The 12,554-nt window shown below is 32.3% G+C and overlaps 2 protein-coding genes and 1 non-coding gene across 3 annotated transcripts; 1 reads left to right on the top strand and 2 right to left on the bottom strand.

Moving 5' to 3' along the window:
- Positions 1-341: 341 nt before the first annotated feature.
- LOC107943791 (uncharacterized) lies at positions 342-3,036 on the top strand. The gene is made up of 7 exons (XM_016877596.2): positions 342-484; positions 575-662; positions 744-794; positions 963-1,014; positions 1,545-1,603; positions 2,191-2,236; positions 2,708-3,036. Exons 2-7 carry the CDS (start codon positions 594-596, stop codon positions 2,836-2,838), a joined length of 408 nt encoding a protein of 135 aa, XP_016733085.1. The 5' UTR covers positions 342-484; positions 575-593; the 3' UTR covers positions 2,839-3,036.
- A 165-nt stretch (positions 3,037-3,201) lies between these two features.
- LOC107943793 (E3 ubiquitin-protein ligase SIRP1) lies at positions 3,202-3,768 on the bottom strand. The gene has a single exon (XM_041082110.1). It carries the CDS (start codon positions 3,766-3,768, stop codon positions 3,202-3,204), a length of 567 nt encoding a protein of 188 aa, XP_040938044.1.
- Positions 3,769-5,218: 1,450 nt separating this feature from the next.
- On the bottom strand, positions 5,219-5,414 carry LOC121210407 (U2 spliceosomal RNA). The gene has a single exon (XR_005905520.1). It is a non-coding gene; the product is annotated as a U2 spliceosomal RNA (small nuclear RNA).
- Between the last annotated feature and the right edge of the window lie 7,140 nt (positions 5,415-12,554).

Below are 12,554 nucleotides of genomic sequence, written 5' to 3' on the forward strand. Positions count from 1 at the left end.
ATATTAATGAAATTATCATTTAAGTTGAAAATGAAACTTAAAAAGTTCAAAAAATATAAAACTTAAAAATATCAAATTAAATAATATGAATTAAACCTATAGTTTAAACATACTATATGATTAATATCAAATTTTAACTAAATAAATTTATTTGAAATTTAGCTAAATAAATTTAATTGTTGCCATGTGAATGAGATTAAAATTTTAAAACTTTAAAAAATAAATTAAAATTAACCAATTTAAAAATTATACAAAATAAATTTTACCATTATTAGAAAAAGAAAGACTAATTCCACAATTTATGTGTAATAAAAGAGTAATAGCCTGATTTGACCAATTATATGTAAAGGAACTTATTAAAAGATTTCCTTTCGGATCAACTCTCGATCTCTCTTCACACATCCCCGCCGCTTACTGTGTCACAGCCTCGTAAGCCCTCTTTTGCCTTCAAGTTTCCAACAGACAGACCGGGAAATTAATTAAGGTAATTTTTGAAACCTTGAACTCAGCTTTAACATTGATTTCTACTTGAGTCATTAGGTTTTGAGTTGTATTTTTTTTTCTCTTTTTGAAGTTAGAAAAAAAGAAAAGCAATGGAAAATTCAAACCCTCTAAGAAATTTACGTTGCCATCACTGCGCTGGCCCTCTTTCCAAAGAGATGGTAATAATCTTTACGTACATCTTTATCTTTATCTTTTTCCTTGTTCTTTTTAATTTTCTTTTTTGGGGTTCTATGGTGCAGGAAACAAGTGAATGGACTGTTGCTCCACTTGTTAGGGATAGTTTTTCTATGGTAAAAACTCTCCCTCCTTTTCTCTTTTTCTTTCAATGTGGACCCTTTTTTTCGCTTTCTATTTGATCCGTTTTTGGAAATTTGGGTACTTCTGCTTCATCTTTTATTTTGAGTATTTTTATGTTTTGGAGGATGGCTTATTTTGTGTGTTTCTGATTGTTATTTTAGATTGGCTCTGCTGCTGGGGGCACTACAAGCGCATTCTATGGGTTCAACCATGGTATATGGATTTGTTTCTTCTTCTTTCACTGATTAGATATATTTCAGTTGATATGCTTTGATTTGATTATCTTGCTGTAACTTAAGTTTTTATATTACTGTCATGGGCATGGCTTCTTCAATGACTATCTTTGTGCAATGCCTTCTATGAATTGTTGCCTTTTTACAAAAAGTGCTTCCTTTTACACGACAGTAGTGTTCATGTTGCTTACGAAGAATCAATTTCCAAACAAGTTTCGGCATTTAATGTTTTCTATTGAGGTTTGTTTTTTCCTCTTTCAACTTCAAAATTGTGTCATTCTTCTACCGGACTAAACTGAAATTTGATCCTTGCTTGCTCATGGGAGTAAAAAACTCAGTTGTGCGCTGGTGCTTAAAGTTCCATGTTAAAGATTCTATTTCTGCATCTACCATTCATGGTTGTTGCTGTTTGATGTCTATTTGACATGATCAATTAAAAATTATTTTTGATGCCTTGCATTTAGAGAACTGAGTTTAGTTTGTCTTTCTGACATATGTTTCTTGGTGCAGTGATGCCAATAGTCAGGAGGTATGTAAAGGGGCCCATGTGGGTGCATTTCCTTGTTGGTGTAAGTTCTATACATGCCAAATCTCTTAATTTATCTTTTGTTTTGAATTGGATGTAATCTCCAGCCTTAGGATTGGTGCATAGTTTCAGATTTGCTAACTGAACTTATCTCTGGTCAAAAGCTTTCAATGTTGTGGAGGTTGTTCGAGGGTCCCTCAAGTGTTTTTGCCCTTCATTTGTTGAGCTTATCAATGAACTATGTTTATTACTTGGATTTGTGGCCTGAAAGTTAGTTTCACGCTGCATTTTAGACTCTTTTCCTCGATTATGATAAATGATAAGAATTAAACTGTCCTTGTTCAGTTACTGTGCCTTATTGGTAAATATACCAATTTTGATAATCGTCTGTTAGTGCTTTGGATGGGTTGTTTGTCAAGGTTGACACTTTTTCACATCCTTATGCTGCTGCCTGCATGTCAAGAACCGATTGGTTTTTGGCAGTTCCAGCTGGTTCACTACTCACCTTCCAGTCCTACATCCTTAAACATATAAGCTGAACTTTATGTTTATCATACTGCATGCTATGCTCTTGTGTTTTCATTTGATATTAAAGTGTAACACATGTAATCTGTCTTTATTTACATGCAGGCACCACCTGTGATAGTATTCTCCTCTGCTTGTGCAGGGTTGGCAGGTGAGAAAATTTCTCTTCAACGGTCATCTTATGTAATTTTTATTGAAATGATTCAGTTCTTTTGTAATGACACTATTTCATGCATAAAAAATAGGATTTTAATAATTATTTCTATGTTTTCCAGAGATTAGTTCCATATTTAAACACGAATCTGTTCCTGTCATTAGGTTGCCTAGCCAGTGGATTTGTGTTTCTTAATAGAGATGTTGACGATTATCTTTATTGTGTGCTTCAGAAGATTTCTTAATATTTGAAAATATGTTCTATGATTGTATTGGTATATCATTTGTGTAGCATTCTGGTTGCATCTGTCTTAAGTATGTATTATTTATTCATTGTCTCAATAGGATTATAATATCATTCTTGTGTTATAAGATTTGATGAACTCTTGCTTCATCGAATTATGTTTGCTTGGACTAATAGATGCCGCTTGGCGAATCTGATGGTATATTGATTGAAAAAAATCTACAGGTGGTGCTGTTCCAGCCCTAGCTCAACTAGCTTCATCGTCATACCATGCTGCATTCTCGTCTTCTTCTTCATTGCCTCCATCTTCACAGGATGATAAGATGCACAAGTCTAGGACCAACTCCACTTTATAATTATACAAATATATATAGAATCTCTTTCCACATGTTTTGCATTTCTTCTATAAGAGCCTACTGCCTTGAAATTTTGTAATCTTGGAGGACACTTTTTTGTGTTTGTAAATTGTAATATAGGTTTATGTTGATGTTTAATTCTTTTCTTTTCCTGTTATAAGTATTTTTTATGTTATATGATAAAAGGGTTTTTATGCACTTTTTTTTTTACTATCATGTTAAATATACAGTTATTGCACTTTTGCATCATAATTTAATTATGAATTTAAAAACAGGCAAACATGTCTTGGGCTGCAAAGTATACTGCAGAAAATTTTCAGGCTAATGCCACTAAAATCATCTGAATGTAAAAAAAAAAAAAAATCAAATACCATCCGTCTGAGGTGAACTTTCACTCCCTGGCATAGCCTCCGACGATGAAGCTGAAGCAGAGCCACTTTGGGAACCTGGTAAGGCCAGTAAACGATCATAAGGCAATGGATTCGGGATCCAATACTGTCTTCCGGTTCCTAGCCAGTTGCCACTTCGAACATCTACAATGCCAACTCTTCCTTCACTATCGATGGTAAGATTTGCCTCCAACCTGGAATCATCCCAAGGCAGCTGAAACCTGCATACTGGACAAGAGCTATGATGTTCCAGCCATGGGGTAATACATCCATTATGGAATTTATGTTTACATGGCATTTCTTTTGCTTCACATCCAATCTTGATATCCTCCAAACATATAGAACACTGTAAATTGTCATCCATAGTAACATTTGGCATTGCTTCAATTGCTTCTTTCAATGCCGGTGGGGTTCCATACCGGCTCAGATCGTTCTCCGAAAAATACTGTAACAAAAGGTCCCAACCATGTCCTATTAAGTAATCACCGAATGATGCTTGAGCAATCAAAGCCTCGTCATTGAATGGATCAGATAAGATCATTATGTCGTTCCTTTCTCTACCATTTTAAGGATTTTCAAGAGCTGAAGATCTTCTCCTCCTAAACAGGGCTTCAAATTCACTTCCGAATTCATCACCCAATGCATCTTGTGATGAGTTGTTATCATTAATTTGATCCCTACCAGCGATACGCAACTGCGAGCCACCTAAACTGCCAATCGAGCCGAGCAAGATTGGAGCCAAAAGGGAAAGATTGTTAACTGATGCTAAATCAATACCATTGTTGTTGGGGTAATGTCTTATGCTGGACATTTCTTCCACAAATCCGGACTCACATAAAGGGCATTTAATCGCAGGCTCTGTCGTTGGAATCACCATTTGAGAGCATATGTAACACCAATACCTACCTACCATTGTATCCCCCATCTTTCTACAGAACCTGCTTCAAATTAAAGAGAGCAATGAATGTGGTTAAAAGTAAGAACAAAGCAATAATCCTTGGGGAAGATTAACATGAAGTATTTACACACCAAGCTATGCATTTTAAAGAAAAACAAGTAAAGAATCGCATTAAGAAACTAAAATATCATTTGGAAAAAGAAAATTATAAAGAGATGATGTTTCTTTGCTACCTTCAAGATAGAGGATGAGGGAATTTAAGCATATTATGATATGGAAAAGATCATGAAATGAGTTTAATGGTTAAAAAGGGTAGACAAAGAATGGTTTGCTCTCTTCAATTTTCTTCTCTAAACCTGGTCTTAATTTTTTTAGGACATTTTTAGTTCATTACTTCTCTAACCAATCATTTCTATATGCTGCAATTGCATACTATGGTTGATGTTAAAACAAGTTTTGATTCAAAAATAGTGTTGATTGGTTTTTCTTTTTCTTGTAATTCAGCAGTTGGTTGGCTGCATTTCGCTTTCGGTAGATAAACTCAGCACCTCCTCCTACTTGGGCAAGTTCATGATTGATAATGACACATGGCAAACTTAAAAACTTCTTGAAACAAAAATCTTAGATTTCAGATGTTCTTTTAGATGTTGTAAACATATGCAACTGACCTTGACAGAAGGTTCAGGCTATCATTATTGGCAAGGGTAAATCTTATACAACACAAATGATGTCTTCAAAGCATATTCCACTCCATAACATTACATGAAACTTACAAGCCTGGTTGGAACTAAGACTACTCTAAACATTTTGGAGTCCCAAAAAGACCAAATTCGCACAACAAAGCTTACGTCCCAAAAATATTTGGTAAAAAGAAACACAATGACAGCAGTCAGGGCATTTGTAGAAGTACCCCATGGTGAGACAACCTTTTTCCTTGTATTTCAAACCTGTAGCACTATTTTAATGTGCCATATTAAACTAGAAATCCTAAAACTATAACTGAAAGAGGAACCATGGAAAGCAAGAAATAGCTTAATCCGAATCACTTGCCTTCAAATTAAAAGCAAAATAACAAAATTTCAACTTGGATAAGGTGGGGTGCGCCAGGCCTGAGCTATAGTGCAACGCTTAGGCGACGCATGAAAGCCCCAGTAGCAAGCTACTGTGGTGAGCTTTCCCCCTAAAAAAATTAATTTAATATCGTGTGAGCCAATGGCCCACGTATCAGATATTAAACTGATAAGAACAGATACTACACTTGATCTTAGCCAAAAGGCCGAGAAAGGTATGTTTGTTCCAAGCCAAGCTCGCTCTTTTTATAAGAAGTCTCCTGCTTCCTACTGTCATCCGAGCCTGATGTGGGAGAAATAGGCTTTGCTTAGCTGTGATGATTGCATAGGGTTTGTCCTCAAACCTTCCTTTCAAGGCAATGTTATTCAACAAATAATAAGGAAAATGAACAATTATTCAAGAAGCATATTTATTTAAAGTTAAACTTATTGCCTGACATTTTTGAATGAGAATGGAACATGTTAACCATCACAGCGTATATATACATGATGAAATATCAGAAATCAGCTTCTCTCCCTCTGTTGTCCAATGCGAGTTCGAACAATTAATTTTCAGTATGGTGATCTTGGCTTTGCTTAAATATCTTATAACCATGCAAGATTTGTCTCAACAATACCGTCAAAATTTGATATAAGCAAGTTAGAGAGGAATCAAGAAAGGGAGCACTTCTTCATCTAGGAAACAAACAAGCTTTGGCTTTTTGTAAGTCTCTGTCCCCTGTATATGGTTGCTGCTTTCTTGTTAGCTTTCTTAAAGTATTTACTGATTTAAAAGAATCAGGAAAGCCATTTTCTGGAAGTTGTTTATATTTCATGTGGATTTGGGCAGCAAAGTATTCATCCAAATATTCACATATTTAGTACCTCAGCAAAGTATTCTCAAACTTATTACACACACACACTCTCTCTATATTTACATATGTTGCACGCACCCTGTTCATGGACACAGATTTATACCTTGACGTGGGTCCAAGTTTGTAAACAAACTCAAAAATCAACACAAAGACGAACTTACAAACAAAAACGTACCGTCAGCATAATACCTCAACAGCCAAATATTTACTTTGAAGTTACGTGATTGCCAAATTTAGGATAATCTCTTATAAAATCATTCAAAAACAAATTCTATATCAAAATTATATTTAAATTAAAAATTGGGGTTTTTAAATATATATATAGAGAGAGAAATTTACTTACAATATTTTAAAATTAGAGTAGTTTTACCCTCTTTAATATTTTTTTGTATAATTAATATTTTAATAATTCAACATTCATATTTCACACTTCATTCATATAGATTATGCATGTCAAGTTTAGAGTAAATTAAAAACTTTTAACTATTTATTTTATATAAAAAAAACTTCAACCATTAAATATATATTAATATAGACAATCTTTTAGATCGATATGATAAAGATATCGTATCAATTCATGAATTTACATATATGATAATAATAAATATCTCAATAAATTCAACCATTAAATTATTAATATATATATTGGTACAAAAAGGAGAGAAATCCTCTAAACTTGAGCTATCCTTGGCTAAGTCCAGCCAATATTGTCATCGTGAACATGGTTTAATACTTCCTGTGATGGTTGAACAAAAGAATGAACATCTAACGGGTAAAGATAAGCCATAGTAGTTAAGCCATCCACAACTTTGTTCCCTTCTCTATATGTATGATGTACTTTAACATCCCAAAATTGTTGTAAAATCATAATAATAACCCGAAGAATCGTTGAGTGATGTCGAGCTATATTCCGAATCAACTGAGTCACAATTAAACTATCCATTTCTAGAATTATACAACGTAGACCAATATCCCATGCAAGCTTAAGGCCATCTAACGCACCCCATTGTTCTGCTTTCACAACATAAAAAAAAAGTGGCGTGTAACACAAGGACTTCTTAAGAGGTCACCATTCTAATACTACTCTTGTCCAAATGCACTTAACTCCAAAGTTTTGATGGGATTGTTATAATATTAATTGTACAAAAAATTATTAAAATGTGTAAAACTATAATTTTACACTAGTGTAAGTAAACTCCTCTCCTATGTATAATTAACTTTGTAAACAAAAAAACTAAAACTAAAAATCAAAACTAACCTCAACGGTAAAAAGTTGAAAGTCACAATTACTACAATGGCCCGTGCCAGTAATATGCCAAAAGCAACAATTATTCTAAATTGCTGACATAGTTTGAAATAAGTTTCTAAAATATATGTTGACATTATTGATATTCAATCAGGGGTAAAGCTAGAAAAATTTTTTAGGGGAGCCGGATGAAATTTTAATTTTTTATAGTTTATATCTTTATAATTTGTAAAGGATTAAATTAAATGTTTATAATTTTAGGAGGGCCAAAGTACAATTTTACATTTACTAATTTAAAATTTTAAATAAAATTTAAAGACCTAAAAAAATAATTTTACATTTTAGGGGGGGCCGAGGCCCATGCCAGCCCCATTGGCTTCGCCCCTGTATTCAATCCCGAGTTAGAACATTAGCTAATTAGATATATATTCAAAAACATGAAAAACTTAAAGTTATCCCTTGAACGAATTCTTTTTATAAATGAAAATAAAATAATTTATATATACTAGAAATCTTATTAAACGCATAAAATAATAAATTTAGAGTATAAATTTGTTATTTAAAAATAACATATAATAAATAATAAAATGTATGATTTGAAACTGATTAATAATAATACATGAAATATGTATCTTATTAAAATGAAAAAATTAGATTAAATTGTTTATCAAGGTGTTGTCATCAATATTGAGTCGGTGTCGAGTTAACTTGTAATATCAATTCAATCAAATACATTATTAATATATATATACAACTTATGGATGTACTAAAGTGTGCATAATAACATTAAAATGCATAAAATCAAAATAAAGTTTTAATTTAGTGGTAAATTAAATGTTTTATTAATACAATTGATGTGAGTTCAAATCCTACCATATCCTTATTTTATTGGTTTTTTTGAAGTGAAAAGACTAAAATACCCTCAAATAATATTACATATTTTAATTACGGGAGAACATTCCTGTTACTTCCTAACTAAGTCGGTGACTTGGTTAAAAGTAACATTGATTCAGTGAGGAGCTTAAATAATAGTATAGATAAATAAACTTTTATAGTATACTTCTCACAAATAATCACAAAAAAAAAGAGTCGATTGCGTTTTAACTCGATTGGCATGGGCATTATTACCAATGTAGGAAGACGTGGGTTAAAACGCACTGAAGCGTATTATCTTCCTATTTATGGATTGAGGAGGAGTTGCGAGTAATTCTAAATATTGTGTCAAAAAAATAGATATAATCAAGACATATAATGAGATTATTAAAAATATATATGAAAAATATAACATATAATGAAATGTAAAACATCAAGGGTCGATCTTTTTTAGAATTAAATATTGAAGGAATGTCAAGTCATTTCTTGATTCACTAAATTGACACTTGATCAACGTGGCCTAAATTTTAATAATGACGTTTGAAGATTAAAATTTAACCAAAAATTTAAAATTTGGTATATATTTTTGTTGGTCATCGTAAGATATTTCATGTATGTGATAACCTCCCTACAAAACCAAAACATTTTTCATCTCAACGAACCTAGCCAAAAAAGATTACATACTAAAAATACAAAATTAGTATTGAGTTGAATTTTTGATTATATATGAAAGTTGGTTAATTTTTGCCTTTTATGTTTATTCAGTTACAACTAGACGAAATAGCTACTTAAAAATAGTAGAAATGGACACAAAAAAATTGTTCAATTTAGTTAAAAATTTTCTTATATTACAAGGCCTTGTCGAAAAAGTAATCCAATAAGCAATCAATAAGTACAAGTGTGATTTAAGTTTAACTCACTTATACAACTGCAACCTCTCTCATATACTTCGAACTAAATTACTTTATTTAAGTTAACTCACTTATCAAGCTGCAACCTCTCTCACGAACTAAATTAATTTATTTAAGTTAACTCACTTATCAAGCTGCAACCTCTCTCATATAATTCGAACTAAATTACTTTCCCTATAAGTCTTTAGCTCTAAAATCTTTGATGTAAACTGATGAATATAATTCAATTTACTTACAATTTTGTGTTCATAAAACATTTCCTAAATTAACAAAAAGTGCTCTCTAATTTGTACCCTTAACCTAAACACAACTTTCACCATATATACAAAAAAGGCTTGTTTAATTATAATAAATAATGATCACAAATCCCACTAAAATAGCCATTTAAAAAGGTGTTCAATAAAATGTATATTTAGAAAAGATCTTGTCATCAAATTTCTAGAAGATTAAATCTTCTATTTAAGGAAACTTTGATTGTATTGAAAGACTAAATTCATTCTATACTTGTCTTGATTCTTGCATGTAAAGTCTTCATTGATTTAATGATAAAATGCCTTCAAAGATCAATAATTAAAGGTCCACTTATTTGGTCAAAACATACCAATTAAATAAGGTATGTTACAATGTTATGCTAACTTTTTCTTAAGTTGCAATTAGTATTGAAGATGACACTTATAACTTGCACTCTCTCTCCCTTTGTCATTTTTGAACAAAAACTTAGCAGCATTTCAAGTAAGGATTACCAACTCAATACTCCCCATTTAACCATATACTTAACTATGAATTTAAACCATGGAATAAACTATTAATACAAGGTAACAAAAGGTATCAACAATTAAATCACATAGTATTAAAATATCATAGAAAAGATTGGCAAGATTAAGTAATCAACAAAAGACATTCCATCAAATACCATGATTTGTAAATCACCAAAAAGTCCAAAATGAAACAAACTTCAATATCATTAAATAAAAAAAATACATCATCAATAAACAAGTTAGCTACCAACTCTCCAATTCTATGCTCCTCCGTTTGAACTTACTCTCCCTTTTTCTTTTTTCAAAAATGCCAAAAAAAGGCATTCAATTTTGTTGAGCAAACAGGTTTGTATCGATAAGCGTTAGTTCTTTGACCTTAAATCATTTTCAACTGCTGCTTATGATATTAGATGTCTTTATCAAGGCAGGCTAACTCTTTATTCAAGTATTCTAATAGCCTAACTTGGGCAATGCTCATTGGTTTGGCACATGTTGAGTCAGTTGCAATTGGGTCATCGGACTTGACCAACATTTGATTTTTTCTTTATTAAAAAAATGGGGAGTTTTGTGCAGTTAAGGGGAGAGGCATAGTTGATTTTTGGTTAGTGTTGTTGTTGAACTTGGTTGATAACTTTCTTGTTGATTTATGATGGTTGATTGTTCAACTTCTTATGTAACGCCCCAATTTTCGGGAATTCTGTGAATGTTGGCATAGGTTTAATTATGTTAGTGGGCCTCTAGAAGGCCCAAGCTTAAGATAGAACCCGACAATTTTAGTTAATTTTTGTTTCATAAGAAAAAGGGGGTGAAATTATGAAATAGGACCTATGTGAAAATGTTTGAAAATGCTATAGGCTAAATTGAAGTGGCCAAATAAATAGGAGTACAAAATAGGAGGATTTGCATAACAAACCTCCCATTTTACATGAAGTGGCCAGCCATCATGTTGTTGTAGACAAAATGTGCACTTGATATCCATAATTTATGGTACAAATTGATACAAATTGATAATGGGTTAGGTAAATGTTCCATGATAATGGGTTAGGTAAATGTTCCATGATAATGGGTTAGGTAAATGTTCCATGATGGGAATTTCATGTCTTTTGTATTAAAGAATTAAATGGATGAAATATAAAATTTTATTAAAAAAAAGGGGTGAAAAGAACAAAGTTTTGTCCATCTTTATTCATCATAGCCTAAAGTTAGAGAAGAGAAAGGAGAGGAGAAAGCTCTTGAATGTTCGGTCACTTGGGGAAGAAAATTGAAGGTAAGTTCATGGTAGTTTGCTTCTATTTTGATGTTCATAAGTTCTTCTTGATTCTACCTTAACTCTTGAAGCATATTTTGGTTTTTGGTTGTGTTGTGAGCATTTGGTCATGAATTAAAATGAAGAAAATGGTTGTTGTTTCATGTTCTTTTGATGAAAAATGGAAGATATGTGAAGTTGAGCCAAACAAATAAGCATGCATGTGCTTAGATGCTAAGGGGAAAAATCGGCTAATATGTTGTGCTTTAAAATGATGAAATGGAGATTATACTTAAGTAAAATCATAGATATGTGATGATTGATTGGTGATATACATGTTTAAAAAAAACATGCATGCAAGTTATGTGTGAAAGAGTGATTTGGTAATAAATCTGTTTGGGACAGCAGCAGTAACGTGACTTTGGAAAATCACCATAAATTGTGGGAGATGAATTAGAAGCTGAATAAATTATGTAATTAAAGCTTGTTGAGTCTAGTTTCAAATGAAATAAACGAGAACATATGTTGAATTCTGTACAATGAGAAATTTGATTCGTAATGAAGAGTGGTCAGATTAGTCAAACAGTGAAACATGCGAAACGTTAAGAAAAATCTGGTATTGATTGGCTAAACCAAAAATTCTGAAAATTTTATGGATAGAAGATATATGAGTCTATTGTCAGGTAAAATTAACGGCACTTGATTTGGAGTTTCATAGCTCCAGTTATAAATGATTTAGTGACTGTTGTTCAGGAAGACAGCTTGCAGTGAGATTATGATTATGTGGTAAACATTGACAAAAATTTGTTAATGAGTTGCTTATTGATTTCTTATAAGCTTACTATGATCTGTAGGTGTGGTTGGCCGAATATTGTAAGGGGTTAATACATAGTTCGTATTTGAATAGTTAGATTAATGTGTTAGTAATCCAATTGTAAGCAGTTCGTGTGTGGATCTCGTCAGCATATCGTCGCAAACAGGTGTGTAACTAACACCGTCTTTCTTAGTCTGGATCGGCAAAAGTCGAAAAGCTGAAATGCTGAAAACTGGTATTTTGTATATTTGCGAGTGTGCGAATGCTCGTGAGGTAAATCGATTAATGTTTTTGGTAAGTTGCAAAATTTGGACTGCAAAGTGCATGATTTCTGTGCCCTCGATATTTTTGGGCTTAATGGGCCAAAATTGAAATGATGGGCCAACGAGCCCAATTCGATAAGAACCCTCGGTACGTGATTCTGTTAGTACGTGAAAAGTAGGAATATGCATGAAAAACCCTAAAATAGACAAATTACTGAAATACCTTTAAAAGTGGAAAATTTATAGTTTTACCCCTAGTAGATAAATTACCGAAATATCCCTAGGGTTAAATTGACCTAAATGCATGTTTGACTGTTGTTATTTATTGCATGCCATGTTGTTATTATCTGATGCATGGGATTGGGATATTGATGGAGGAAGTACTGAAAGTGGC

The sequence above is a fragment of the Gossypium hirsutum genome, chromosome A11, assembly GCF_007990345.1.
Source record: "Gossypium hirsutum isolate 1008001.06 chromosome A11, Gossypium_hirsutum_v2.1, whole genome shotgun sequence".
Classification (NCBI taxonomy): domain Eukaryota; kingdom Viridiplantae; phylum Streptophyta; class Magnoliopsida; order Malvales; family Malvaceae; genus Gossypium; species Gossypium hirsutum.

What these genes read in the sequence shown, in the direction of transcription:
- LOC107943791 (XM_016877596.2), top strand. Translation starts at nt 594, where the DNA reads ATGGAAAATTCAAACCCTCTAAGAAATTTACGTTGCCATCACTGCGCT. An exon ending in ATTCTATGGGTTCAACCATG is followed by an intron (nt 1,015 to 1,544) that starts GTATATGGATTT and finishes TTCTTGGTGCAG; the next exon opens with TGATGCCAATAGTCAGGAGG. An exon ending in TGCTTGTGCAGGGTTGGCAG is followed by an intron (nt 2,237 to 2,707) that starts GTGAGAAAATTT and finishes AAAAATCTACAG; the next exon opens with GTGGTGCTGTTCCAGCCCTA.
- LOC107943793 (XM_041082110.1), bottom strand. Translation starts at nt 3,768, where the DNA reads ATGATCTTATCTGATCCATTCAATGACGAGGCTTTGATTGCTCAAGCA.